General features: G+C 42.8%; 1 protein-coding gene across 1 annotated transcript; it reads left to right on the top strand.

The window, feature by feature from the left end:
* Nucleotides 1-173: 173 nt before the first annotated feature.
* rrp12 (ribosomal RNA processing 12 homolog) lies at nt 174-26730 on the top strand. The gene is made up of 34 exons (XM_029669933.2): nt 174-391; nt 2431-2660; nt 5371-5454; nt 5772-5848; nt 6585-6690; nt 6772-6888; nt 6964-7102; nt 8128-8255; nt 8332-8430; nt 8568-8659; nt 8759-8870; nt 8946-9046; nt 10195-10309; nt 10419-10561; nt 10709-10830; nt 10908-10972; nt 13883-14045; nt 14188-14342; nt 14624-14691; nt 14841-14934; nt 15128-15286; nt 15387-15467; nt 15539-15644; nt 15744-15851; nt 16178-16335; nt 16448-16539; nt 19586-19741; nt 19845-20017; nt 20447-20557; nt 20908-20957; nt 25503-25581; nt 25685-25752; nt 25874-25956; nt 26072-26730. Exons 1-34 carry the CDS (start codon nt 253-255, stop codon nt 26172-26174), a joined length of 3876 nt encoding a protein of 1291 aa, XP_029525793.1. The 5' UTR covers nt 174-252; the 3' UTR covers nt 26175-26730.
* The last annotated feature ends 755 nt before the right edge of the window (nt 26731-27485 follow it).

The raw sequence follows: 27485 nt of genomic DNA, 5'->3' as shown, positions 1-27485 counted from the left end.
AGATGTTTTTATAGTTTTATTTTGGGTGGATTAAGTTTTTCCTGTCACGTATGGGCTTTATTTATACGTAGTTTTTTCAACCCCGTCCAGTTGTTGGCAGTAATAAACCTTTTGGGGTTGTAGTCTGACATAAAAGCCCCAGAAGAAGAAGAAGACTTGGGTGATCGCATCCCCCTACGTCATCAGGAGAGCGACAGAGCCACTTGCGACAAATGCTTTGCTGAGCCTGAGTGGTTTGTATTATTTGAAAATATGGTGAAATCTGGAAAATTAAAATCTGGGGCCGCATCGAAACTGAAGCGATGGAAAAAGGGACACAGCAGCGACTCGAACCCCCAGACGAGCCGATTCAGACAGGCTGCCAAAAGCCGTTTCTTCAGCCGCCCCTCGGGTAAGCATTTGCAGCGTGCTCGGTCTGAGACGAGACAACACGTGGAAAGTCAGCCATTCAGCGAAGTTAGCAAGCAGTCTGTATTACACAATTTCTAAACAAAGAAAGGCTAGCTGTTTTCAACTTTTGTAACGTGCCCAACTTTCTGGAAAGTTGTCAGTGTCGTTTGAGTCCATTCTCATTGCTGTGTTAATAATGCAGCTATGCTGACATATGAGCCATATCATATGCTAGCTCCAACTAGCCTAGTGCCGACCATAGTAGTTCTAACTAACACAATCCTATGCTACGGGCTTTGGACTGTTTTATGGTTGGGCTCATCGTGACCTAGAAAGTTTTGTTAGTGCAATACACTATTTAATGGAATATTCCTTAACATTCGACCCCAAAACAACCCATTTCTATATTTAAGCAACAAACCACCTGAGGTATGACGGATCACAACTGCGTTTATACAGCGGGTGGGTCTGATCCTGAATGCTGATTGGTTAAAAGCGCATTCCAACCGGTGTCTAATTCCACAAGTTACCACCAGCTAAATCTATGACATTAAAAAGCCTATTTACTCTTAGAAAGAGGAAGGGAGGCGCTATGGTACACAATAGTACATTTTGGTAGACCGAAGGTGCTCTTTGGCAAAAGGGGTAAATTGGTCATCAAAAAGGAGGACCAAGGCATTCTTCATATAATTAAACAAAGTTTCTCAAATCCGACGCGTTTGTATTATTTTTTTGTAGTCCCTGATTAAGGTCATGCAGATGAAACACGTCGTGTTTTTAAAACTTTGTTTCTATTGAACATGCCATACTAAAGATGTTTTAATTAATTATATGAAGAGTGCCTTGGTCCTCCTTTCTTTTCGATCAGCCTATTTACTCTGTTCGGTCTGTCTGCGCAACCCACTGTCTCATCAGCCTAGGCAGGGAAGTTATAAACTTGATCTCCACTTTAAAAAGCATCTAGACATTATCGCACACTTATTTTAGACGAACTTTTAGTTTAACAGCGGGGATTTGTGTAAACCTTACTGTCTGTCTCCGACATTTGCAACATGGTTAAAATATTCAAATTCAATCTCCAACTGTACATTGTAATGCACGTGTAACGTTAGGGTTCGGGAGTCAGGCCGAGAGAGAGAGAGGGAGGTAGGCAGTGTTTCTCAGAGAGTCGAAATCATGAATCAGCTGGCATAGTTTATGGATGTAAACAGACGTGTAAATTGAAAAGAGGTGAAATGAAAAGAAGTGCAGCTAGTTTGCTGTCTTTCCAGCTTCAGTTTGAAGTTGTTAGCTGTGTTGTTGGCTAGCTCCTCTGAACAACAGTTGTCCTGACGAGAGAGCACAGATTCTATGCCAGGTGAAATCGCGCCTCATTAGCTCATTGTTATGGAAGTATTCAAATACATTTCACTAGAAAACATCTTAAACAAATGCAGCTACTGTTATTCTGTTTGCAATGTTTGACGTGACTGTAAGTTGGCCGTAGTTGGCTATCAAGCAAGGGATAAGAACGTTGCAATCCAGTGTGGCAATGGAACATTTGGAAAGAACGACAGGATCGCGTCCATAGATACAGAACAGAAAGACTGAACGACTGGGTCTCGTCCATAGATACAGAACAGAAAGACTGAACGACTGGGTCTCGTCCATAGATACAGAACAGAAAGACTGAACGACTGGGTCGCATCTCTGGCAACCGAACCAATAGAACGACCAGCCGGCTTGGGTAGCAACCCTAGATTTGTTTCGGGACAATATCTTGTGCAAGAATGAAATAGTATGAATAAATTCATCTAAATAAGTTGAATTAAAATACGTCAATCATTATTTGAATATGTTGGTAACTCGTTTTGTCTCGTGCCTAACACCGGTTCCATAATATCCTCCGAACACAGACTTCTTGGGCATTGTCACTTTATTAGAAAATGATTGAATTTGTAATTGCATTACCCAATTTTAAAACAATCATCCACTAAGAGGACCTAATGTCAGTCAGTAGTACACGACCCTTAGATACTGTTATCTTCTCTCGCTCTCCAGAGAAGAGTGACCTGACAGTTGATGCACTCAAGCTGCACAACGAGCTGCAGGCAGGAACCCTGGAGAGGGGTGCGGGTGACCGGGGAGATGCCTGTATGGAGGAGACGGCAGAGCAGGCCCTTTCAGAGAGGAGCGCAGGGACCTTCCTCAGTGGGTTGTCGGACTGCTCTAACCTCACCTTCAGAAAGGTGCAGCGCTTCTGGGAGTCCAACTCAGCTGCCCATAAAGAGGTGTGTAACTCTGGGGGGCTGTACTATTCTAAATGACCTGGTAAGTGTACGTTCGGAAAGTATTCAGACCCTTTGACTTTTTCCACATTTTGTTACATTACAGCATTCTAAAAATGATTAAATTCTTTTTGTTCCATCAATCTACACACAGTACCCCATAATGACAATGCAAAAAATAGTTAAAAAAAAAAAAATGTTTGCAATTTATTAAATAACATTTACACAAGTATTCAGACCCTTTACTCAGTACTTTTTTATTGGGTAAGATGCTACAAGCTTAACACACCTGTATTTGGAGAGTTTCTCCTAATATTCTCTGCAGATCCTCAAGCTCTGTCAGGTTAGATGGGGAGCGTCACTGCACAGCAGTGAGAGACTTGTCTCGTAGCCACTCCTGCGCTGTCTTGTTTAGGCTGTGTGTTCAGGTTTGTTGTCCTGTTGGAAGATGAACCTTCACCCCAGTCTGGGGGCTCTGGAGCAGGTTTGCATCAAGGATCTCTGTACTTTGCTCCATTCATCTTTCCCTCAATCCTGACTAATTTCCCAGTCCCTGCCGCTGAAAAACATCCCCACAGCATGATGCTGCCACCACCATGCTTCACTGTAGGGATGGTGCCAGGTTTCCTCCATACGTGACGCTTGGCATTCAGGGTTTTCTTGTTTCTCATGGTCTGAGAGTCTTTGGTTGCCTTTTCCAAGCCGGCTGTCATGTGCCTTTTACTGAGGAGTGGCTTCCGTCTAGTCACGTTACCATAAGGTCCTGATTGGTGGAGTGCTGCAGAGATGGTTGTCCTTCTGGAAAGCTCTCCCATCTCCACACAGGAACTCTAGAGCTCTGTCAGAGAGACCATCGGGTTCTTGGTCACCTCCCTGACCAAGGCCCTTCTCCCCCGATTGCTCAGTTTGGTCGGACGGCCAGCTCTAGGAAGAGTCCTGGTGTTTTCCAAACTTCTTCCATTTAACTTCTTGCGTCGAGCCATCCCGGATCCGGTATCGTGACTACAGCCTCAAGCTCATTACCATAACGCAACGTTAACTATTCATGAAAATCGCAAATGAAATGAAATGAATCTATTTGCTCTCAAGCTTAGCCTTTTCTTAACAACACTGTCATCTCAGATTTTCAAAATATGCTTCTCAACCATTGCAAAACAAGCATTTGTGTAACAGTATTGATAGCTAGCGTAGCATTTAGCGTTAGCATTCAGCAGGCAACATTTTCACAAAAACCAGAAAAGGATTCAAATAAAATAATTTACCTTTTGAAGAACTTAAGATGTTTTCAATGAGGAGACTCTCAGTTAGATAGCAAATGTTCCGTTTTTACAAAAAATATTATTTGTGTTTTCAAATCGGTCCATTTTCTTCATTCTTCATCACGTTTGGGTAAGAAAAAAAACGAAAATTAAGTCATTAAAAATTTTCCCAAATTAACTCCATAATATCGACAGAAACATGGCAAACCGATGTTTAGAATCAATCCTCAAGGTGTTTTTCATATATCTATCGACGATAAAATCCTTCGTGGCAGTTGACTTTCTCTTCTGAAGAAATGGAACGCGCATGGACCTACAGATTACGCAATAATTTCGACACAGGACACCGGGCGGGACACCAGGTAAATGTAGTCTCTTATGGTCAATCTTCCAATGATATGCCTACAAACACATCACAATGCTGCAGACACCTTGGAGAAACGACACAAATGGCAGGCTCATTCCTGGCGCATTGACAGCCATATAAGGAGACATTGGAACACAGCGCCTTCAGAATCTGGGGCATTTCCAGTATGAAACTTAATCTTGGTTTCGCCTGTAGCATTAGTTCTGGGGCACTCACAGATAATATCTTTGCAGTTTTGGAAACGTCCGAGTTTTGTCTTTCCAAGGCTGTCAATTCCATGCATAGTCGAGCATCTTTTCGTGACAAAATATTGCACTTAAAACGGGCACGTCTTTTTATCCAATAATGACATAGCGCCCCCATAGGTTGAAGAGGTTAAGAATGGAGGCCGCTGTGTTCTTGGGGACCTTCAATGCTTCAGAAATATTTTGTTACCCATCGCCAAATCTGTGCCTAGACACAATCCTGTCTCTGAGCTCTACGGACAATTCCTTCAATCTCATGGCTTGGTTTTTGCTCTGACATGCACTGTCAACTGTGGGACCTTTATATAGACAGTTAAGCCTTTCCAAATCATGTCCAATCAATTGAATTTACCACAGGTGGCCTCCAATCAAGTTGTAGAAACATATCAATGGAAACAGGATGCACCTGAGTTCAATTTTGTCTGTGAATGCTTATGTAAATATGGTATTTCCGTTAATACGTTTTCAAACATTTCTAAACATGTTTTCGCTTAGTCATTATGGGGTATTGTGTGTAGATTGATGAGGGGAAAAAATGTATTTAACCAATTTTAGAATAAGGCTGTAACGTAAAAAACGTGGGAAAAGTCAAGGGGTCTGAATACTTTCCGAATGCATTGTATGTTAGGGTTTGGCCGGGGAAAGGCCGTCATTGTAAATAAGAATTCGTTCTTAACCGACTTGCCTAGTTAAATAAAGGTGAGATGAAAATGTTGTAACAGAAGCTGACATCAACGGTGTACCACTGTTGTGTTGATGTTATGTTCACCTCTCCGCTGCATAGGGTCTAAACCAGTAACTTGTCAAAGATATTCACTATTCGTATCGGTCTCGTCCCATAGATATGTGCAGTGCTGGCTGCGGTGACTGAGGTGATTCGATCTCAGGGAGGGAAGGAGACGGAAACAGAGTACTTTGCAGCTCTGGTGAGTAGGGCCTAATTACCGCTTGTGCCTGTCTATCATAGTTTCAATATCACTAGATGAATGACCCTCCTACAAAGGTATAATTGCGTTGGATGCTTGCACGTGCGTACGAACAGGAGGCATATTAAGATGAATGTTATTCTCTGTTGCATTATGCTCCTGCAATGAAGTCGATCAGAATTCATACGTACAGTGGACAATACTCTGGTCTAACCAGAAGAAAAATAGTTTGTTTTCAGACTAAACTTGGTGTGTGTGTGTGTGTGTGTGTGTGTGTGTGTGTGTGTCTCTCTCTCTCTCTCTCTCTCTGGTTTCAGATGACCACCCTGGAGGCAGTGGATTCAGGGGAGTCTCTGGCTGCTGTAGCCTACCTCCTCAACCTGGTTATGAAACGGTTAGTCCCACAGTTCGTCACAGCTCTCGCCCATGCTAACTGTGGTCACTAGCTGTTTCCATAAACTTGTCCAGTGATTTTTAAATATTTTTTTATTGTCGACATTTAGAAAAATAGATCCGACATTTACCTGCTAGGGTGTGTTTTCATTTATACTGAACAAACGTGTAAAGTGTTGGTCCCTTGTTTCATGAGCTGAAATAAAAGATCCCCGAAATGTTCCATATGCACAGAATGCTTATTTCTCTCAAATTTTGTGCACACATTTGTTTACATCCCTGTTAGTGAGCATCTCTCCTTTGCCAAGATTATCCATCCAACTGACAGTTGTGGCATATCAAGAAGCTGATTAAACAGCATGATCATTACACAGGTGCTCCTTGTGCTGGGGACAATAAAAGGCCAGTGTGCAATTTGAGGGACACTGCATTTGGCATGCCGACTGAATGAATGTCCACCATAGTTGTTGCCAGAGAATTCAATGTTAATTTCTCTACCATAAGCCGCCTCCAACGTTGTTTTGGAGAATTTGGCTGTACGTCTACCGGCCCCTTTAAAAAATGTCTCCTATATCTGCCATTTCCATTACACACGTCACAATTATATTTTTTGCGACAATGCTTTTGTCAAATAAACCTGGGTCAATGGAAACCTGCCTACTGTCTTAGGTCTGACTGTGGTTTATGTGTTTTAAGTATTTGTTAAGTGATTTGAATATGTATGTTGTGTCCCTCAGGGTTCCAGCACCAGTGTTGATTTCTAAGTTCTCTGACACGGCCAAAGCTCTGATGGACGTCATGTCCACCCTGGCCAGCTCAGAGTCCGCCTCCGCACTCAGATGGGTGAGTGTGTGTGTGTCCGTCCGGCGGCTACCTTTTAACATAACTTTATTTAAATGTTCAATGTGTGTTTTCTTTCTCCAGATCCTGTCGTGCCTCTCCACTCTTTTGCGGAAGCAGGATGTCACAGTGTGGAGTTACCCGTCTACTCTGCAGACATACCACGGTCTACTCAGCTTCACTGTCCACAGCAAGCCCAAGGTACGCGCGCCCGCGCAGAGAGTACCTTATATTCACAATCATTTGGCAATCAATTGTTTCCACTCTCCACCTCAGATCCGTAAAGCAGCGCAGCACGGTGTGTGTTCCATCCTGAGAGGCAGTGACTTACTGTTTACAGACAACGCCCCGACCCACCACCCTGCTGCCGCGATGGCCGCCAAGTTCTGCATCAAAGAGATTGAACAGGCAGGAGGTACAACCCCCTATTTGAATACAGAGGCAACGATTTAAGTCTGTCATTTTATTTATGAGGTCCGTTGTTTTAACTCTGTACTCTCAAAGCTTTGATTGACAGGGCTTGCGGCTTGTGATTATGCTACTGCAACACTGTCTTTAAGAAGGTCTGAAGCAAAGCTAGAGAACTCAAATCGCCCCTACATGACCCTTTAACCTCTTGCTCCTACCTGGCACGCAGGCGTCCCATCTAGATCTCTGGAAATGCAAATGCGCTACGCTAAATACTAATAGTATTAGTTAAAACTCAAACGTTCATTAAAATACACATGCAGGGTATTGAATTAAAGCTACACTCGTTGTGAATCCAGGCAACAAGTCAGATTTTTAAAATGCTTTTCGGCGAAAGCATGAGAAGCTATTATCTGATAGCATGTAACACCACAAAAGACCCGCAGGGGACGTAAACAAAATAATTAGCATATTCTGCGCTACACAAACCGCACAATAAAATATAAAACATTCATTACCTTTGACCATCTTCTTTGTTGGCACTCCTAGATGTCCCATAATCACTATTGGGTCTTTTTTTCGATTAAATCGGTCCATATATAGCCTAGATATTGTTCTATGTAGACTGTGTGATAAACGGGAAAAAATAGCGTTTCATAACGTAACGTCATTTTTTTAAATTCAAAAAGTCGACGATAAACTTTCACAAAACACTTCGAAATACTTTTGTAATGCAACTTTAGGTATTAGTACACGTTAATAAGTGATAAAATTCATCAGGAGGCGATGTAAATTCTTTAGCTGTCAGTTTCGAAAAAATGTCCGGAGAGTTCTGTTATAGTCACAGCCGTGATTTAACCAGTTTTATAAACGTCTGAGTGTTTTCTATCCACTCATATGCATATACTATATTCCTGGCATGAGTAGCAGGGCGCTGAAATGTTGCGCGATTTTTAACAGAATGTTCGAAAAAGTAGAGGGTAGGAGTAAGAGGTTAATTAAGCTTCTCTGGATTTGTTTTTTTTTATTCAGGCAGTAAGGAGGACACCACCACCCTGCACGTCCTGGGTCTCCTGAAGGACCTCATGGTCACCTTCCCTCTCAATGCCGTCAAGTCCTGCTGTGAGACTCTGCTCAGGGTGATGACCCTCAGCCACGTGGTGAGAACACGCATACCTACATACATACACACACCTCACCTTCCCAAACTGACCTCTCCCTGCTTTCTCTCTCTAGTTGGTGACAGCATGTGCCATGCAGGCCTTCCATAAGCTGTTCAGTGGGAAACCCAACCCTGTTACCCTGTCTGCTGAACTCAATGCTCAGATCATCACGGTAAGGTCACAAAGCTAAAGTCACAGCCTGGGATCCAAAAACACCACCACATATTCATAACCCCTTTACACTGTAAACCTGGGCTGAAAATGGTTAAATGGGTTAACGGTGCTGTGTTATGTTCTTTCTCTCTTCAGGCCCTGTATGACTACCTGCCCAGTGAGAATGACTTGCAGCCTCTACTAGCCTGGCTGGCTGTAATGGAGAAAGCCCACGTTCACCTGGCCAGGTAGGGTACTGCACCTGGGAGGGTACACTACACCAGGGTACACTACACCTGCAGCAGTAAAAATATAGTTAACTGAATGTTCACTCTCTCTCTCCTCAGTGTTCAGTCGTCTCTAAGTCTGGGTCATCTCCCTCGTCTCTTCTCCACAGCCATGTCCTGCCTCCTGTCACCTCACCCACAGGTCGTCTCTGCTGCCACCAATACACTCAAGGTAAGATACTTCAAGCTCACCACTTTGTTTACACCTACCCTGTTAAGTGGCCCTAACTGTGCTCGTGTGCTGTAGACTCTGCTGTCGGAGTGTGTGGCTCCTCGCATGGAGGAGATCGGCCCCGTCAGCCCCACCGCTTCCTCTGGAAACCCTTCCTACGTCTGCAAGATGTTCCGGTGAGACTCACACACACTCACCTAGGGATAGTGCGCTCGCTCACTAGGGCTGGGTGATACGGCCTAAAACTTATAGCCGATTCATGTTCTCTTTTTTTCGCTAAATAAGCTTTGTTGCATAATTAAAGGTATTTCAAACAGTCAGGAATGAAGTTATACCTAGGCTAAACATAAGACTTCAACCATAAGACCCACTAATAGTTTAATTGTTATATCAAAATAGTTTAACCTGTTTTTGCAATAGTCACTGATCTGGCTTTCAAGTCGCTCTATAAAAATGACCTTTTTGTTACAAGTGTAACTAGAACCATGCACATCAGCTATTAATGACCAACTTCTGGTAGAAGGCATTATAGACAATTAATACAGGTCACATCAAGGACAAGCCCACTGAGTAGCCAGCTAATCTTTATATTTAAAGTCTAGCCAACTTTGATCTATTTGCTTGCCTACAAGGTATAACTGTTGAGCAGTTATGAATACACCCTTGTCTGTCTCCAACTGTTGGGACAACATACCCTGTTCACTTTCTTTTAGATGTTGAAATCAAAATGGCCTACCTGGATAAGAAGCTTATTTCTCAGAATGAGAACGAGTTGCCAATTCCTTACACAAATATATTTTTATGCCCAGTGCACATTTTATAAAACACAGACTACGGCGCGCGCGCGGCATGAAATTGAGTATTAGTTTTCCACAATCATGTTCATTGATACTCCTGTCTTAGTAGGCTCTGCCCAGTCCAACATTTTGGGAGTTGATACTTAAACGGGTATTGTTACGTAGGTAAAGTTTTCCTCTATTAAGTTAAAATAATGTCTCGATGTCTTTCTGTGTCCATATGACCGATTTTAAAAAATATATATATATATATATATATATTTTTTAATCCTGGACCAAACCTCAAATGCAAATAGTGAGTGGAAACTGCTTGTCAGAGAGGAGGAAGGGATCTTTCGTCTCTTTGTTGTGAGTGGCAGGGGGAGGGGCTTGGTGTCTGCTAATGAAACAAAGAAAGTCCTTGATTTTTTTGCGATTTGGAACATCAAGCTAACTGACTCACGCAGGGGTCAAGGCATAATTAAGGAGTTTATATATAGATATTTATGTTTTGATATCCAGTTTTATGCTGCCTCTGTGTATTGTAGTATCGTGGAGGAGGGTCTGTCGTATCGTTTCCACGCCTCCTGGCCGTTTGTTCTGCAGTTGCTGGGCTGCTTCTACAGAGCAGCAGGGAAACACACACACCCGGTCATGACCAAGGTAATGCTCCCCGACAGGACCAAGTTAACACACACAGTGGCTTTGTCATGCCCAACTACTTACCACTTGTTCTAGAACTGGACAATAATTTGAACTTTGTTTCTCTCAGTCTCTCCAGTCTCTAGCGGACCTGCGCTCCACCCCCCGGTTCCCGTTCTGTGGTGAGCTGGACCTGGCTGTAGGTGGCGCTGTAGAGAGCATGGGACCTGAAGTACTGCTGACCGCTGTACCGCTCAACATCACTGGACTGGAGTATGTCTGCTACTGGGATTACTGTTTGTTACTAAGTTATAGCTGTTTATTACGTTAGTGGATTGTATTGTATTTTTTTACGGTTAGTTTGTATTGTGTCTTTTCAGAGTTGACCAGATTAATAATTGTGTGTGTGTGTGTTGGCAGAGACAATCTGGAGTTCCCTCGTAGTTGGTTGATCCCTGTCATACGGGATCACGTTAAGAACACGCAACTGGCTTACTACACATCATATCTCCTGCCGCTCGCTGCCACGCTCCGACAGAGAGGTAAATAATGGTCTGTGTGTGAATGGGTGTAAGCGTAAACAATGCATCGCTCATTTCTGTGCCTGTCTGTGTTGTAGCTGAGGAGCTGGAGAAGGCTGGACAGAAACTGGAGGCTAAAGTCTACAAGACACTCCAGCTGCAGGTAAGAATCTTGTTAGATTAGGTCTCCATGCAGTGAGGGTGTTCCATTTTTATATCTGTCATTTATACCACGGCATTGCTGAATACTCCATTCTGATTGGCTAGAAAGGGATTCTAGAGTCGGCGTTAATATATATCTCTGAAGTAGTTCCAACAATGGGCACCTTTTTACTGTTCGAAATCACTATACCATGTAGTAGGGATGCACCGATATGACATTTTTGGCCGATGCGATATGTTCCTAGACAAAAAACCCAATACTGATATTTAAAAATGTAGCAGCCTTTTTAAGCATTCTAGTGCAGTTAAATAGCTGAAACACACACTGACCAAAAAGTTATTTTGGTGGCATGTACGTATGTCCCCATTACCAGTAAAACATAATCAAAATCTTTTTCTTTCACTTACTTGCTGTGCTGTTTCATTGTTCATTTGTTCCGTCGTTTCATTCTCAACAGGGATTTCATCATACATGTCAAGCAGTGACGTTTCAGCTCTGTCTGTCCGTGGCCTCTTTTGTTGTGGGTCCTCTTCGTCGGTGCGCACTGTGTCTGTTTCCATCTTGTCCAGCTGTCTAACATTTCATGTAAACCCTGTTTCCTGTCTGCATCGAAATAGCGGTCCTTGTACCTAGCATCGAGCATGGGTGCAACACAGTAAAGAGGCTCAGAGAGAATGCCTGTTAATAAAGAAATAGCGGTCCTTGTTCCTAGCATCAAGCAGGGTGGCAACACAGTAAAGAGGCTCAGAGAGAATGCCTGTTAAAGAAATAGCGGTCCTTGTACCTAGCATCGAGCATGGTGGCAACACAGTAAAGAGGCTCAGAGAGAATGCCTGTTAATAAAGAAATAGCGGTCCTTGTACCTAGCATCAAGCAGGGTGACAACACAGTAAAGAGGCTCAGAGAGAATGCCTGTTAAAGAAGTAGCGGTCCTTGTACCTAGCATCGAGCATGGTGGCAACACAGTAAAGAGGCTCAGAGAGAATGCCTGTTAATAAAGAAATAGCGGTCCTTGTACCTAGCATCAAGCAGGGTGGCGACACGGTAAAGGGGCTCAGAGAGAATGACACCGACTCGCTTGTTCACAGCCTCTGGTAGAGTACTTTTGCGAGTTGTAACCCCACGGTCTGTCGGCAGTTTTGTTGAGCAGGCGTTTCAATGCCATGACACCGGGAATCACGTCTGCTGCAGACACAGTTGATCAGCTTATTTTTTGAGTCAGTTGTTCGAATGGAGCTTGGAGTGTGTTCATGTTTCAAACATCTCAAATGCCATTGAACTGGCAGCAGCGGTAAGAGAACCAGCGCATTCGGCTTTCCTCAGTACGAAATCATCGTTGACCCACTGTGCTGTCAGACTCCGCATGCTCATGGGGCTGACATCGCTGGTCCAAATGTCAGTCGTGAAGCTAATAGCAGTGACGCCCATAGCAAGTAGCTCATGGATGGGCGTTTCATTGGAAACGGAGGTCCAACAACGAAAAAGCATTGATTTGGGCTCCCGAGAGTGACACAGTGGTCTAAGACACTGCATCTCAGTGCTAGAGGCTTCACTACAGACCCTGGTTCGATTCCAGGCTGTATCACAACCGACCGTGATTGGTAGTCCCATAGGGCAGCGCACAATTGGCCAGCGTCGTTGGGGTTTGGCCGGGCTAGGCAGTCATTGTAAATAAGAATTTGTTCTTAACTGACTACTTAAATAAATGTTTAAAAAATAATATTTGTTTCTAGAGACTTGTTTTTTACAGCGTCTGATGACCTTAAGATGGTGAGCTTTGAATATGATTTTCTCTGGTCCTTCTTTTACTATGTTGCAGTCATGACGCAAGTTGCGCTCGTGCTCTCATACTCCAACATGCTTTTACGTTTAACCAGCTGTTTTCAGTTGAATTTGGTTGTCATATTGGCAGATTTTCCTGACTCCTGGCGAGACAGGAACTTTTTCTGTACCAGCCGAAATCGCTCATCTGCATAGTCTACTTGTTATGGATGTATCCACATAAATGTCACTAGAAAACAGCTTAAGCCAATGCTGTTAATCTAGCGGCACTGTTTGACGTGACTTTGTTAGCTGTGATTGGCTAGCTAGAAGGCAATGAAAAAGAATGCTTCCAGCCTGCGTAGCAATCGAATATTATAATTAACTACTGGTGCACGTCTCCAGAAACCTTTTACCAAAATAACAAATGGCCAGTCCGCTTCTCTAGCAATCTAACCAATAGAACGAATGACCAGGTTTCAGTGGAAGGATGAAATGGTATGAATTTACTTACCGACTGAAAGTATCGATAAAAGTCGATTCGACCAGTAAATTTGTGCTTTAGTTTTGTTTGGCAACCTTGGTATGGGTGGAATAAACCGCTCCTCATCGTCCATTATCCCCCCCCCCCCCCCCCCCCCCAAAAGGACAGTCAGTGTTTATCCCTTACATATCTACCAGACTTGAGTGTTGTCTCTCTCCTTGCATCCCTGTCAAAGCTATTGTGTACTTCCTGTCATAGCTGTACTACTCCTACTTAGGCCATATACATTTATTGACATGTTTAACGGATGCCCCTCATTTTTCTTAAAAAAACAAAAAATTGCTTCCAGTAAAGAGAGACAGAACTTTCTCAAATTATGGCTGAACTATGCCTCTTAAACTCATATCTCTTGATTAGGCTGCTAGGTTTTTGACTATAATTATTATTATTTTTGCTCGCCTCACTTTAAAAACAACATTTAATACAATTTGTATGGCCTCTTGGTGTTCCCGACACTGAGGTGTTGTGTGTCCCTGTCACATCTGCACCATGATAAGGTGTTTAGTTTTCTCCTGGTGATATGGTGTGTTCTGTGATAGTGTGTCCATTCCTGGACCGTGTCCATTCCTGGACCGTACTCACTGGTGTGTTTCTGCTCCCGTCAGATCTGGACCATGCTGCCAGGGTTCTGTGTGGGGCCCTTGGACCTGCTGGTGTCGTTTAAAGGTGTAGCAAGGGCACTGGGCATGGCCATCAACGAACGGCCTGACCTACGACTGACCATCTGCCAGGCCATACGCACACTCATCACCAAGAGCTGTAACACCGGTACACGCACGTACACAAACATAAAGCCTAGGCATTAGCTCAAGTTTCTCATCATGTGATGATAGTTCCCAGAACCACCTCTATTACACACACGCTATGTAGGTCAGTTGCTAAACGCTCCTCTGCTATGTTCCCCCTGTAGAAGAGGAGAAGGCGGAGGTGGGGCGTTTTGCTAAGAACTTCCTGCCCATCCTGTTCAACGTGTTCAGCCAGCAGCCTGCTCCTGGAGACATTGGCCCCTACAGGATGGCTGTCCTAGACACCATTAAAGTCTACCTGACTGTCACAGACCCACAGGTACACACTCTGGCTCCTTAACGATCACAGTTTTTCTTTTGATTTCCTCGCCTCCTTCTCAAAACGCAATGGAGGACAAGTTCCAAAATTCCTCTCCTCTCTGACTTCTCCTCCCCTGAGTTTTGAGAAGGCGAGAAGAGAAGATTCATGGAATCTAGGAAAAACTGAGAGCCTCTTTCATGCTCATTCATTTAGAGACCCACACCTCCATGCCTCAACAAAATGCCTAAAAAAAATGTACGTTTTGTCTCCTCCTGGTGGTGTAATGTTTTACCTCTCAGATGGTGTGTACCTTCCTATCGAAAGCTACAGAAAGACTCAGCAGCCCAGACAGCACTGAGTTCATACGGTAGGAATGTGCTTAGTTAGTTGTGTTTGGAGTGAATTATAAGATTACATTTCTGTATTACAATTACATTACTGTACAATGCCAAGACCACATTCCTATTAACATTTAACAAAATGAAATCAAAATCTTACATCTGTGTCTCCCCCCAGGTTGTCTGTCATGGACCTGATGGTTGCCATGGCACCCTGTGTAGATGAGGTCACAATGAGTCAGACCTTTGAGCTGATTAGGCCATACCTGGAGGTTAGGACACGTGACATTTTGACTGCGCAAAGTTGTGGAGATGTTTTCCAAACCAGCCATATTGTTTTAAATGCTAAACACGTCACTTTTAAAAGTGCGCAATATATTGTTTAGATTACCAGGAGTTGAATAACAGATTTATTTCCCCCCCACAGCTCATACGTGTTTCCCTTTCTGATTTTTGGGTGTGTAGAATAAGGAGCCACACATGCAGAAGAAGGCATACCGCGTATTGGAGGAGATGTGCGGTGGAGAGAGGGAGGAGTGTAGATCTTTCGTTCTCTCTCACCTAGAGACGCTCAAACACGTTCTGCTGGGGACACTGAAGAATGCTTCATCTCCCGCCAAGAGGGTAAGACTGTGTGTGCTCCTCGCCCTTAACTGAGTGCAAGGACGGCTCAACCAGCTTAATTTTGTCTAACTCTCCCTCTCGTTCCCTTTTCCTCTCTCAGCCCAGACTAAAGTGTCTTATCCACATTGTGAAACAGCTGAGTGATGAACACAGAGACTTCATCACTGCCCTGCTACCAGAGGTATACACACACACACACACACATACTCACGCTAGCACTCACACACTTACACTATTCTTTAACTCTCCTAGGTGATCATATGTACTAAGGAGGTGTCAGTGGGAGCTCGTAAGAACGCCTACACTCTACTGGTGGAGATAGGAAACGCTTTTATCAGGTTCTGTGGAGATGCCAAAGGTAAGGATTACTCGACCAGAGGCGTTTGGTTAGGCTTACATGTCCTCTAGATTCTTACAATCACGTAGAGTTACTCCCCGTCTTTCTGTCCCTCTGTAGAAGCCTTGGAGCAGTACCTACTGTTGGTCTACGTGGGGCTGACCGGCTCGGTCACGATGATCACATGTACAGTCCTGGCTCTCACCAGACTGGTCTTTGAGTACAAAGGTAAATCCCCTCACACTGACACTGTTTACGGTGTGTGTTTATGGTGTGTTTATGTCCCTCTAGTTCAGGGCTTTCAAACTTGTTTCATGGAGGGTCGAGTGTCTGCTGGTTTTCATTCATTCTTTCCTTTCAATTTGTATCCAATTAAGACGTAGACAACCAGGTGAGGGGACTTCCTAACTCATCAGTGACCTTAGTTGATCAATCTAGTACATGGGAGGAGTGAAAATCGCAGACACTCGGCCCTCCGTGGCATGAGTTTGACAGCCCTGCTCTAGTTGATTTCATCACTGGCGCAGCTGTTACAAAGTGTGTGTGCGTGTCAGACTCTATAGACATGGGATCGATGGAGCACCTCCTACACAACGTGTGCCTGCTGCTGACGTCTCGGACCAGGGAGATTGTGAAAGCAGCGCTCAGCTTCGTCAAGGTCATCCTCTTCGTCATGGACCCCAAGACGCTGGCTGGACACGTCACTGTGATGGTAGGGTTGTGTGCGGTTTGTGTTGGGTTTCTGGGTCTGTGTAGCAGAACCACTTATGTTGGTGCTGAAGTTGGTTTGCAGAACTTTGCTTGAACATGGTTGTGTCTCTCAGATGGAGGGTGTTGGGAACATCAAGGATGACGTTAGAAGACACTTCAGGACGAAACTGAAAAACATTTTCACCAAGTTCATCAGGAAGTTTGGGTAAGTTTAGGAAACATATTTGATTTGACACTTCACTCTAGTTTGCTTGCTAGATGATTAGCCTTATGTGGATCTGAGTTGAAGAGTGGCATGCTGTAGCTGTTTTTATCAATACCCACATGGCAGTAATGGACAGGGACATACGTGGATATTGTACACACATTGGCATAGATGTTCCATATCCTGTATGATGCGTGTTTTGTCCGAGGTACTTGGTACACCCCTAATAATGATGTCATTCACACAAGGGGGGGCACGTCTGAGACCTCTCTCTCTCACACACACACACAGTCAGTTCGCTGAGCCAGTAGATAATCTTTGGGAGGGATGTGCGAGAGGGACTGATTTTAAGTGAATTAATAAAGTTTGTGGCAATACGCTTTGCATATTTTGCGGGCGTTTCACAAAGAACGAGGGGAGTTTATTGATGTTAGCTTCAACTGTAAGCTAGCAAGGAAGGTTAGACGGCCAAGCTGAAATCTATCGGTATTGCCTTGCATTGTGAAGGCATTGTTTTTCTAACAGTTTCTGCATGCCGTGTCGCATTATTCAAGAGTGTTAGCTCCCCACTCATGCTGCACAGAAGGGGGACATCAGCTGCGCTGATAGACTGACTTGATCCGTGAGACACAGTTGACATTACCGGCAGCAACAAACTCTAGTACCGAAAACGTATTTCATGTTCAGTATTGGAAAAGGTACAGAAGTTTCCGTACGCCGTTCAACACTACATGGACATATGGTTTACATTGTTTTCATGCTCATCAAACCATTGTGACCACACTTGCCCTATGGATGGGGGCATTGCCATGGTAGCCAAAATACCGGCCTGCCCCACATTTTTATAGATGACTTTAAGCATTATGGGATGTTAGTCGGGGATGTTATACCTACCTACAGGGGTTCTAAAATCCCAAATCAAATGGCTAAATGATCCATGGTATGACTATCTTACAACAATTCCATATGTTACCTAGATATTGCGAACCAAGGATGTAGACTTAACTCCGGAAGGGCTTAACTCCGGAACCTGTGTGGAAGTATCTGCTTTCAACATATACTACCGGTCAAAAGTTTTAGAACACCTACTCATTCAAGGTTTTTATTTTTTACCATTTTCTACATTGTAGAATAATAGTGAAGACATCAAAACTATGAAATAACACATCAGCACTCCATCAGTCTCCTTCTTGGTCAAATAGCCCATATTAAGCATGGAGTTAAAGTCAAAACTGTTCGCTGCTCTGGCCACCCAATGGTGGAACAAACTCCCTCACGACGCCAGGACAGCGAAGTCAATCACCACCTTCCGGAGACACCTGAAACCCCACCTCTTTCAGGAATACCTAGGATAGGATAAAGTAATCCTTCTCACCCCCCCCCCCCCCTTAAAAGATTTAGATGCACTATTGTAAAGTGGCTGTTCCACTGGATGTCTTAAGGTGAACGCACCAATTTGTAAGTCGCTCTGGATAAGAGCGTCTGCTAAATGACTTAAATGTAAATGTAAATGAGTTGTGTTGGGTCATTGTCCTGTTGAAAATCCAATGATAGTCCCACTAAGCCCAAACCAGATGGGATGGCGTATCGCTGCAGAATGTTGTGGTAGCCATGCTGGTTAAGTGTGCCTTAAATTCTAAATAAATCACTGTCACCCGCATAGCACTCCCACACCATAACACCACCTCCTCCATGCTTCACAGTGGGAAATACACATGCAGAGATCTGTTCACCCACACCCAAAATCTCCAATTTGGACTCCAGACCAAAGGACAAATTTCTACCGGTCTAATGTCCATTGCTTGTGTTTCTTGGCCCAAGCAAGTCTCTTCTTCTTATTGGTTTCTTTGCAGCAATTCAACCATGAAGGCCTGATGGTGCGTGATGGTTTTTGTGACAGCACTTGAAGATACTTTCAAAGTTCTTGAAATGTTCCGTATTGACTGACCTTCATGTCTTAAAGTGATGATCGACTGTCGTTTTCTCTTTGCTTATTTGAGCTGTTCTTGCCATAATATGGACTTGGCCGTTTACCAAATAGAGGTATGTTCAGTATACCTCCCCACCTTGTCACAACACAACTGATTGGGTCAAACGCATTAAGAAGGAAAGAATTTCCACAAATTAACTTAAGGCACACCTGTTAAATGAAATGCATTCCAGGTGACTACCACATGAAGCTGGTTGGGAGAATGCCAAGAGTGTGCTAAGCTGTCAACAAGGCAATGGGTGGCTACTTTGACGAATCTCAAAAATAAAATATATTTGTATTTGTTTAACACTTTTTTTTTTTTTTGGGTTTCTACATATGTGTTATTTCATAGTTTTGATGTCTTCACTATTATTATATAATGTAGAAAATAGTAAAAATAAAGAGAACCCCTTAAATGAGTAGGTGTTCTAAAACTTTTGACTGATAGTGTACACTGAAATTTTTTTATTTTTATAAACACAACATGTAAAGTGTTGGTCCCATGTTTCATGAGTTGAAATAAAAGATCCCAGAAATTTTCCATACGCACAAAAAGCTTTACTCTGAAATGTTGTGCACAAATTTGTTTATCCCTGTTAGTGAGTATTTCTCCTTTGCCAGTATAATCCATCCACTTGATAGGTGTGGCATAGCAAGAAGCTGATTAAATCATGTGAAATACATTGATTAGGGCCTAATTCATTTATATTAACTGATTTCCTTATATGAACTGTAACTCAGTATAATTGTTGCATTTATATTTTTGTTCAGTGTACTTTATGTTCCCTCATTAACTCAAGTGTTTTCATTATTTTCGCAGTTACCTGCACGTTATAAAACATTCAAGTTAAAAAACAAGTGAAATCCATGACTGTACATTTAGGGCAATGTACATTGTGAAGAGGACTGGCCACCCCTCAGCCTGGTTCCTCTCTAGGTTTCTTCCTAGGTTTTGGCCTTTCTAGGGAGTGTTTCCTAATCACCGCTGTTTGGGGTTTTAGGCTGGGTTTCTGTACAGCACTTTGAGACAGCCCTTCTTACATCAGCTGATATATAAATACATTTGATTTGTAGGTTTGAGTTGGTGAAAAGCAAGCTGCCTGTGGAGCATCATAAGGTGTTGGTGAACATCCGTAAGGCTGAGGCCAGAACCAAGAGATCAAGACTGGCGGACGAAGACCACGACGACTCAGACAGCGGGGACGACCAGCCAAAAGCCAGGGGAGCGAGGTATACACACGCTACACTACTCTTGACTCCGTAATACACATCTTAACATTCGATTTGTGACTCTCTCTCTTCATCACTTCTTCTGTCCTCTTCCCTCTCTCAGTATTGAGGAGATCTTGGCCGAGTCGGACTCTGATATGTCAGATGACGAAAGGCCTAAGGGCGCCAAGACCCAGAAGAAGCCCACAAAGCAGAAGGGGCGGGCCTGGCTGAAGGAGGGACAGGGAGACGAACCACTCAACTTCCTGGATCCCACTGTCTCCCAGAGGGTCTTGGGTAATGGAGCCTTTACTCTCAACTTTGTGGTGTTGAAACTACTGCTGTGTTTCATTCCAGGGAGCGTATTTCCTTCCCTTTGGTCATTCAGATCAGGATGAAAAGTCTAGAACTACTGCTAACATCCACCCAGTTGTCTCCGATCAACAAAGAGAAGTGATCGAGGGAAGGAAGGATTGTCTGGAATGAAATATGACTGATGTTGGTCTAGATTTGTTCATTAGGACATGCAAAGGAAAATGTTTTAAACATTTTGCGATATGAAAATGAGCTGTTCTTATTTGACAAGTCAATGTAGTTTCTTGCTGTTAATGTCAGTTTTCTTTTTGGTGCTTAAGGATCACGACCCATGGTTTTTGGTAGACGGGGAGATTAATTGTTTTGTATGGAGAGTGTATGTATTGACCTGGGAGTGTGTGTGTGTTTCAGCCACCAACCCAGACATGAAGAAGAGGGCTAAAGTTCAGCACAACTTCAAGGTCACGTCAGACGGAAGACTCATCATCAAAGAGGACAATGACGAGGGAGACAAGACTAAAGGTAGTAGGACACACACACACAGACACCCAAACTCACTCTTTGTTATGGGAGGAGAGAGAGAAGTGATCTGAAATTCTCTTCAACCACATTTTCATCTACAACTAATTTTAAAATAAAAATATATACTTTATCTTCCAGTTTGTGGAAATGGAAATGAGTATTTTGCCTTCACCCACATTACTCAATCTCTACATCTAGTAATAGTCTATCATAACCTGCTTCTGCTTTCTCTTTGCGGTCCAGGTTGGGTTACTGTGTAGCTAAATTATGATGTGAAAAGAGCTTTATAAATCCACGAATCCATCTTTTTTGTTCACATTTCAGTATGATGTTTCTCTCTTCCCTTACAGATGATGAGGGAGAGATGAAAGACATTCTGGAGGAGGCTGGAGTCAAGAGTGTGAGTATCCATCAGCGTTGCCTACTGATTTTCCACGTTACCATGGGATCTGTGCTCACTGTGGCGACTTCCTTTCCTAGACGCGGTACACGACCTCCCCATGTCCCGAATAAAGCTCCTTTCATGTTGTAGCATCGGGACAATATGCACAAACACTTGTGAAACTGGCTTCATCGGAGGGATTATACAACCCGTTTGATTACAACCCAACCTGTTAAATGCGTCAACCCTAAAGTCCACTCAAGCCACATTTTCACTTAGGCTGCATTTACACAGGCAGCCTAATTCCGATCTTTTGCCACTTAATTGGTCTTTTGACAAATCATTTGATAATTGTGCAACATGTTAGAACTGGGCTGCCCATGTAAACGCAGCCCAAGTCTCCCATTGCTATTAATTAGGTTGGATAAAGTTAGGATTTGCCACAAAATGAATATCATTGTGTAAGAAGTTGCCTGCTGAGAGTTCTGACACAATGGTGGGAAGAGTACTGAATATTCTACTTATGGTAGAAGTACAGTTTAACCTCATTCGATGTAATGGCAAAACGTAGATTTCCGCCTAAATAGACATACCCAAAGGTACATGCTATTCATGTGTAATTACATGATTCTGACATGCAAAAACTTGGTATATATTTGGAAAGAAACATCTGGGAGATTATGAGGAAATGATAGGAGTTACAGTTGAAGTCGGAAGTTTACATACACTTAGGTTGGAGTCATTAAAACTCGTTTTTTTCAACCACTCCACAAATTTCTTGTTAACGAACTATTGTTTTGGCAAGTCTGTTAGGATATCTACTTTGGCATGACACAAGTCATTTTACCAACAATTGTTTAGACAGTGTGTTATAAGTGAAATAATCACAATTCCAGTGGGTCAGAAGTTCACATACACTAAGTTGACTGCACCTTTAAACATCTTGGAAAATTCCAGAAAATGATGTCCTGGCTTTAGAAGCTTCTGACACAATTTGAGTCAATTGGAGGTGTACCTGTGGATGTATTTCAAGGCCTACCTTCAAACTCACTGCCTCTTTGCTTGACATCATGGGAAAATCAAAAGAAATTAGCAAAGACTTCACACAAAATATTGTAGACCGCCACAAGTCTGGTTCATCCTTGGGAGCAATTTCCTAACACCTGAAGGTACCACGTTCATCTGTACAAACAATAGTATGCCAGTATAAACACCATGGGACCACACAGCCGTCATACCGCTCAGGAAAGAGAGGCGTTCTGTCTCCTCGAGATGAATGTGCTTTAGTACGAAAAGCACAAATCAATCTCAGAACAGCAGCAAAGGACCTTGTGAAGATGCTGGAGGAAACCGGTACAAAAGTATCTATATCCACAGTAAAAAGGAGTCCTATATTGACATAAACTGAAAGGTCGCTCAGCAAGGAAGAAGCCACTGCTCCAAAAAAGCCAGACTATGGTTTGCAGCTGCACATTGGGACAAAGATCACACTTTTTGGAGAAATGTCCTCTGGTCTGATGAAACAAAAATATAACTGTTTGGCCATAATGACCATCATTATGTTTGGAAGAAAAGGGGGGGGGGGGGGCTTGCAAGCCGAAGAACACCATCCCACCCATGAAGCACGGGGTGGCAGCATCATGTTGTGGGGGTGCTTTCCTGCAGGAGGACTGGTGCACTTCACAAAATAGATGACATCATGAGGAACGAAAATTATGTGGATATATTGATGCAACATCTCAAGACATTTAGTCGGGAAGTTTAAGCTTGTTTGCAAATGGGTCTTCCAAATGGACAATGACCCCAAGCATTCTACCAAAGTTGTGGCAAAATGGCTTAAGGACAACAAAGTCACGGTATTGGAGTGGCCATCACAAAGCCCTGACCTCAATCCTAGAAAATTTGTGGGCAGAACTGAAAAAGCATGTGCGAGCAAGGAGGCATACAAACCTGACTCAGTTACACCAGCTTTGTCAGCAAGAACGGGCCAAAATTCCCCCAACTTATTGTGGGAAGCTTGTGAAAGGTTACCTGAAACGTTTGACCCAAGTTAAACAATTTAAAGGCAATGCTACCAAATACTAATTGAGTGTATGTAAACTTCTGACCCACTGGGAATGTGATGAAAGAAATAAAAGCTGAAATAAATCATTCTCTACTTTTATTCTGACATTTCACATTGTTAAAATAAAGTGGTCATCCTAACTGACCTAAGACCGAGAATTGTTTTCTATTATTAAATGTCAGGAATTGTGAAACACCTTAGCCAAATACATTTAAACTTAAGTTTATGTAAACTTCCATATGTCCACAGTTTCTGGTTAGGGTTGATTCTAATAGTCACAGTGGGTACAACATCTCCTATACACTTCCTGATAAACTCAGTCACCGTATCAGTGTATTCGTCTATGTTATTCTCAGATGCAACCCGGAACATATCCCAGTCCGCGTCATCAAAACAATCTTGAAGCGTGGATTACGATTGGTCAGACTAGCGATGAATATTCCTTTTTCAAACTCCCGAAAGTGCCTAAACATTTAGCCTAGACTTATCCAATGTATTGTCCCCACATACAAATGAACTGTTTCTAAAGAAAAAAACATATAAAAGCAACAGATATATACACACAACAATATATAAAAATGTCTTATCAACTTGGTTACACACGTGTCCTTCACTAAAAAAGGTGCAAGAATAGAAATAAGCTGAACTATTTACAAAAGGCTTTTGTTTTGCATCAAAAGTGTAAATAGATTAGATTCCACTTTCACCATACCATGTGCATGTTGTGACTTGTCTTTTGGCATGCGAGTTGGATAGTGGCACTCACCTAGAGTGGGGGGTCTTGTTGATAGTTGTGAGGTTAATTTGGGCCCCCAATTCAGCCAACTGCTCTCGGAAGGCCAACTGGGAAAGAGGGGTTTGACCTTTTTGCTTTGGTCATCTGCTTGTGGAGAATTAAAGCTATTTTATTGTAGCAATGTCCACAAAGTGTTGAAATAGTCTTATACTATTTCCTGGTCTTGTGGAGGACCTGGTAGTAATGCAAATAGAAGCACAAATAAACAATGGTCATGAGAGTTTAGTGGCCTCTCCAAAGTTACAAGGATGAAACGGCATACAGTGAACTAATATGAAACATGGACAATAACTACTTTGGAATTATATAACATTGAAATGACTTGTTACATAGGCCTATGTAAACTAAATCAAAAAGCGCAAAATGCAGACAACTTAACTCTAAAAGGGGATCCAATCCTCCTGGAAAGCAATTGGCCAAGTCGAAATCCTCGTTGTCCAAATATTTTTCACGTTTTTTTCCCCCTCCCCTTTTCCCCCTCCCCTTTAGCATCTTTTATGCTAAAGCGATGTCACTTTAATTTCAGTCTGTTTACATTGTTAATGTAGCGTGCTCTGTGCTTCTTGTCTCTGAGCCAGGTAGCAATATTTTGCATTACGCATAAAAGGTTCTAGGCCTTGCTTTGTCCCACCCAGGTGAACTGCATATCCCTGGAAAGCTTATCTCATTGGCTACAAAACTGTCAATGTGCCATAACCAATCCCCTGTGTAATGGATGCCTACAGTGTGTAAGCAAGCAACATATTTTTGATGCGCAAAGATATAGTCACTCGGTGGGCATTCAATGTTGCTATTAAGTCATACATCTTCCGGTAACATTGTCAATATGTTAGATTTGTTCCTACCAACCTAAGGATTCATTTGATACCCCCATGTTGCTATCGGTCAAACACAGACCAAATCGAAGCTTACCTTGTAAGATGTTTGGTGAAAACGTTGAGCAAAATAAACAGTTTGACTCTTGGGGCTGGTGATCAATAACTAGGTCACAGGCAGACAAATAATATATTCCCATGATTTGTGGAGTCCTGGCTGTTGGTGTGTATCAACGAATTCAGTGTTTATTTTGTTTATGCTTCACATTGCTAACCGGAATGTAGGTAGTAGCCATCTTGAAATTAGGTCATCGGCTCGGCCTCCCCTTATATATTTGTATGCCAAAATATATGGTCGTAAATCACACCCAAGATTTAATTAAGATTAAGATTCAATTAATGTACAGTAGGAACTAGGTTAATTTATTTTATCAGTTGTAACAAGGCACATCTGTATGTTAAAAAAATAAAATAAGCTATTCATATGTAAATAAAAAAATCTATACAAAATAAAGTGCATAAACAAAGTTGCCAGACTTCAATATTCTTCAGACTCGAGAAATAAACAATTGTAATTATTTCAACCATCAATCACTCATTCACTCCTCTGTTACTTTAATGTAATGGAACTGGCTGATATTCACTCAATCACCCATTTACACTCTTTCCCTCACTCACAAGCTCCCCCACTCACCAGGGTGGAAAGAGTACTGAAAAATCCCACTCAAGTAGAATAACTGTTACTGACAAAAAAAAATACTTGAGTACCAGTACTCGTAAAAGCTACTCTGACAGTAACAAGAGTATTTGAAATGTGTTACTTCCTACCTCTGCTGACACAACTTCTGAAACCTCTGAACCCCCCCCCCCATCTCTTTCTCTCTTAGATAAAGACTAAGAGGAGGACATTCCGGGATGGTCACTACGATGATGACATGGAGATTGAACCCCAGCTGAAATACAAAGGTACAGCTGACTATAAGTCTGTCTCTATTTGTCTGTGTTTTCTGGTTGCTGGTCTCAGCCATCTCTTGTGTGTATGCATTCATGCATGTTTTCTTTCTTTCAGCTGGAGGCTCGGGGATCCACAGACCTCTGGGTGGGAGCAGAGACCTGGGGGGAGACTACAAGGCCAAGGTGACACATGCACACAGGCTGAAGTGTGTTTAGGTTGATTTCAAGCGGGGACTATTGGTCAGCTCTTTGTTGAATCTCCGCAAGGCTGAAGTGTGTTTTTTTTTGTTTTGTTTTTCTCCAGAAGGGTAAAGGAGATGTGAAGAGGAAAGGAAAGGTTGATCCATATGCCTACATTCCTCTGAGGAAAGCACAGCTCAATCGCAGGTAAACGCATAGCAATGAACTAGTAATAAACATAGCAATGAACTAGTAATAAACATTGTAGTAGAGTTGTAATGGCGAAAGCTTAATAACCCTTTGTTGTGTTTTGTGTGTGTAGGAAGAAAGCAAAGATGCAGGGCCAGTTTAAAGGCATGGTGAGAGGGGCCCAGAAGGGAGCGCAGTCTGGGAAGAGGATGCAAAGGAACAAGAGGAGGGCCTGAAAGGTTTACATCTCAACGGTTGAATGTGTGTCCTGCCTGTTGTCCAAGAGGGTCTGTGCATAGAAATCTAATTAAAGCTAATTCTATGGGTCTTAGTCTATGCAGTTTATTGCTCAGGCACCCCCCCATAACAAGCAGTCCATGTATGTCTGCGAGAAACAGAATGGGAGAAGGAACGAGAAGAGGATTTGAAAAGCTCTTCAAATGGATCTGTAGATTTCTCTTTTGGGGGTCTTGCCTAATTCCCATTGTTATCAATGGATACAATCAGGCATACACATGAAACTTTAGCTTTATAGGTGTGTTCAATTAAAATGTGTAATGATGGATAAACATCTGTTTTTAAATGTATTTATGTTCCCTACTTTTAAAGGATGGAGAAAAAAATGTTGATGGTGTGAAAATGAAGAGTGACTTGTTATTGCTCTGTTTGACCGCTAGATGGTGGTCTAGATTGCGGTTGAATATAAACAAGAGTTGGTTAATTCATATTCCAGCGCATGAAATTAGGATTACTGTTTGAATGTATTAAACTATTGATTCATCAGACTTAAAACAGTTTTCTTTGTTTAAGATTGGCATGAAGGAAATACAGAAGTGGGTTTTTGCCCAATTCAAAATCAACACCTAGCCCCAGACACTTCTCCATTTAGATTTGATTAACATCAGCAATATGGCTTCTTCTATAAGACGTACACTCATCCCTTTCTTCCAGATCTACAAGGCGGCATACCAAATTGGCTGTAGGGTTGGGGAGGCTGGGAGTTTATCCTTGGGAGGCTTTGGCTGTAGTGTTTGAATGAAGCAGGCCATCATTGCTGTGGGGGAGCCCTGTTCACGCCGTACTAAAGCAACTGAACAGGAGAGCAACAGAATGGCTCCATTCATAAAATGACTAGAGTACTACAACACTCCTACTGTTCATTGTTCTGACCAACCCCTCTGACACAGCAGAGCAAAGGAAGTCTGGCCTGCTCGCTCTCTCCTTCCTTCCCTCACACTCTTTCTAATCTCGTCACCCAGACACAAATAGCTGTGCTATGTAAGTCTCATGAGAGAATGCCCTCTGTAACCTGCGCAGATTTCAAGATAATGAAGACCATGAGACTGCACAAGGGTTGATGAGTGAGTGTGAGATCTGTCATCACTTGAAGCCTGAGTTCTTGTCTTTGGGCTTGTGCTCAGCAAATTATTCATGTAAATTTAAATATTTTAGGGGTAGGGTCTAGGGAGGAAAAGAGCAGGGGGGTGGGGGGCTAGGGAAAGAAGTGGGTTTTGTACAGACTAGGAAAGAGTCACCAGACACGCGAG

The sequence above is a fragment of the Oncorhynchus nerka genome, linkage group LG10 (genome assembly GCF_034236695.1).
Source record: "Oncorhynchus nerka isolate Pitt River linkage group LG10, Oner_Uvic_2.0, whole genome shotgun sequence".
Classification (NCBI taxonomy): domain Eukaryota; kingdom Metazoa; phylum Chordata; class Actinopteri; order Salmoniformes; family Salmonidae; genus Oncorhynchus; species Oncorhynchus nerka.
Note: the sequence above shows the minus strand (reverse complement) of the source record. Positions and strands in the feature narration are given on the sequence as shown.

Bases quoted from the DNA above. Each gene is read 5' to 3' on its own strand.
- rrp12 (XM_029669933.2), top strand. From the start codon at position 253: ATGGTGAAATCTGGAAAATTAAAATCTGGGGCCGCATCGAAACTGAAG. The intron at 8,431-8,567 runs GTAAGGTCACAA...TTCTCTCTTCAG, and splicing joins TCAATGCTCAGATCATCACG to GCCCTGTATGACTACCTGCC. The intron at 16,540-19,585 runs GTAAGTTTAGGA...TTTGATTTGTAG, and splicing joins AAGTTCATCAGGAAGTTTGG to GTTTGAGTTGGTGAAAAGCA.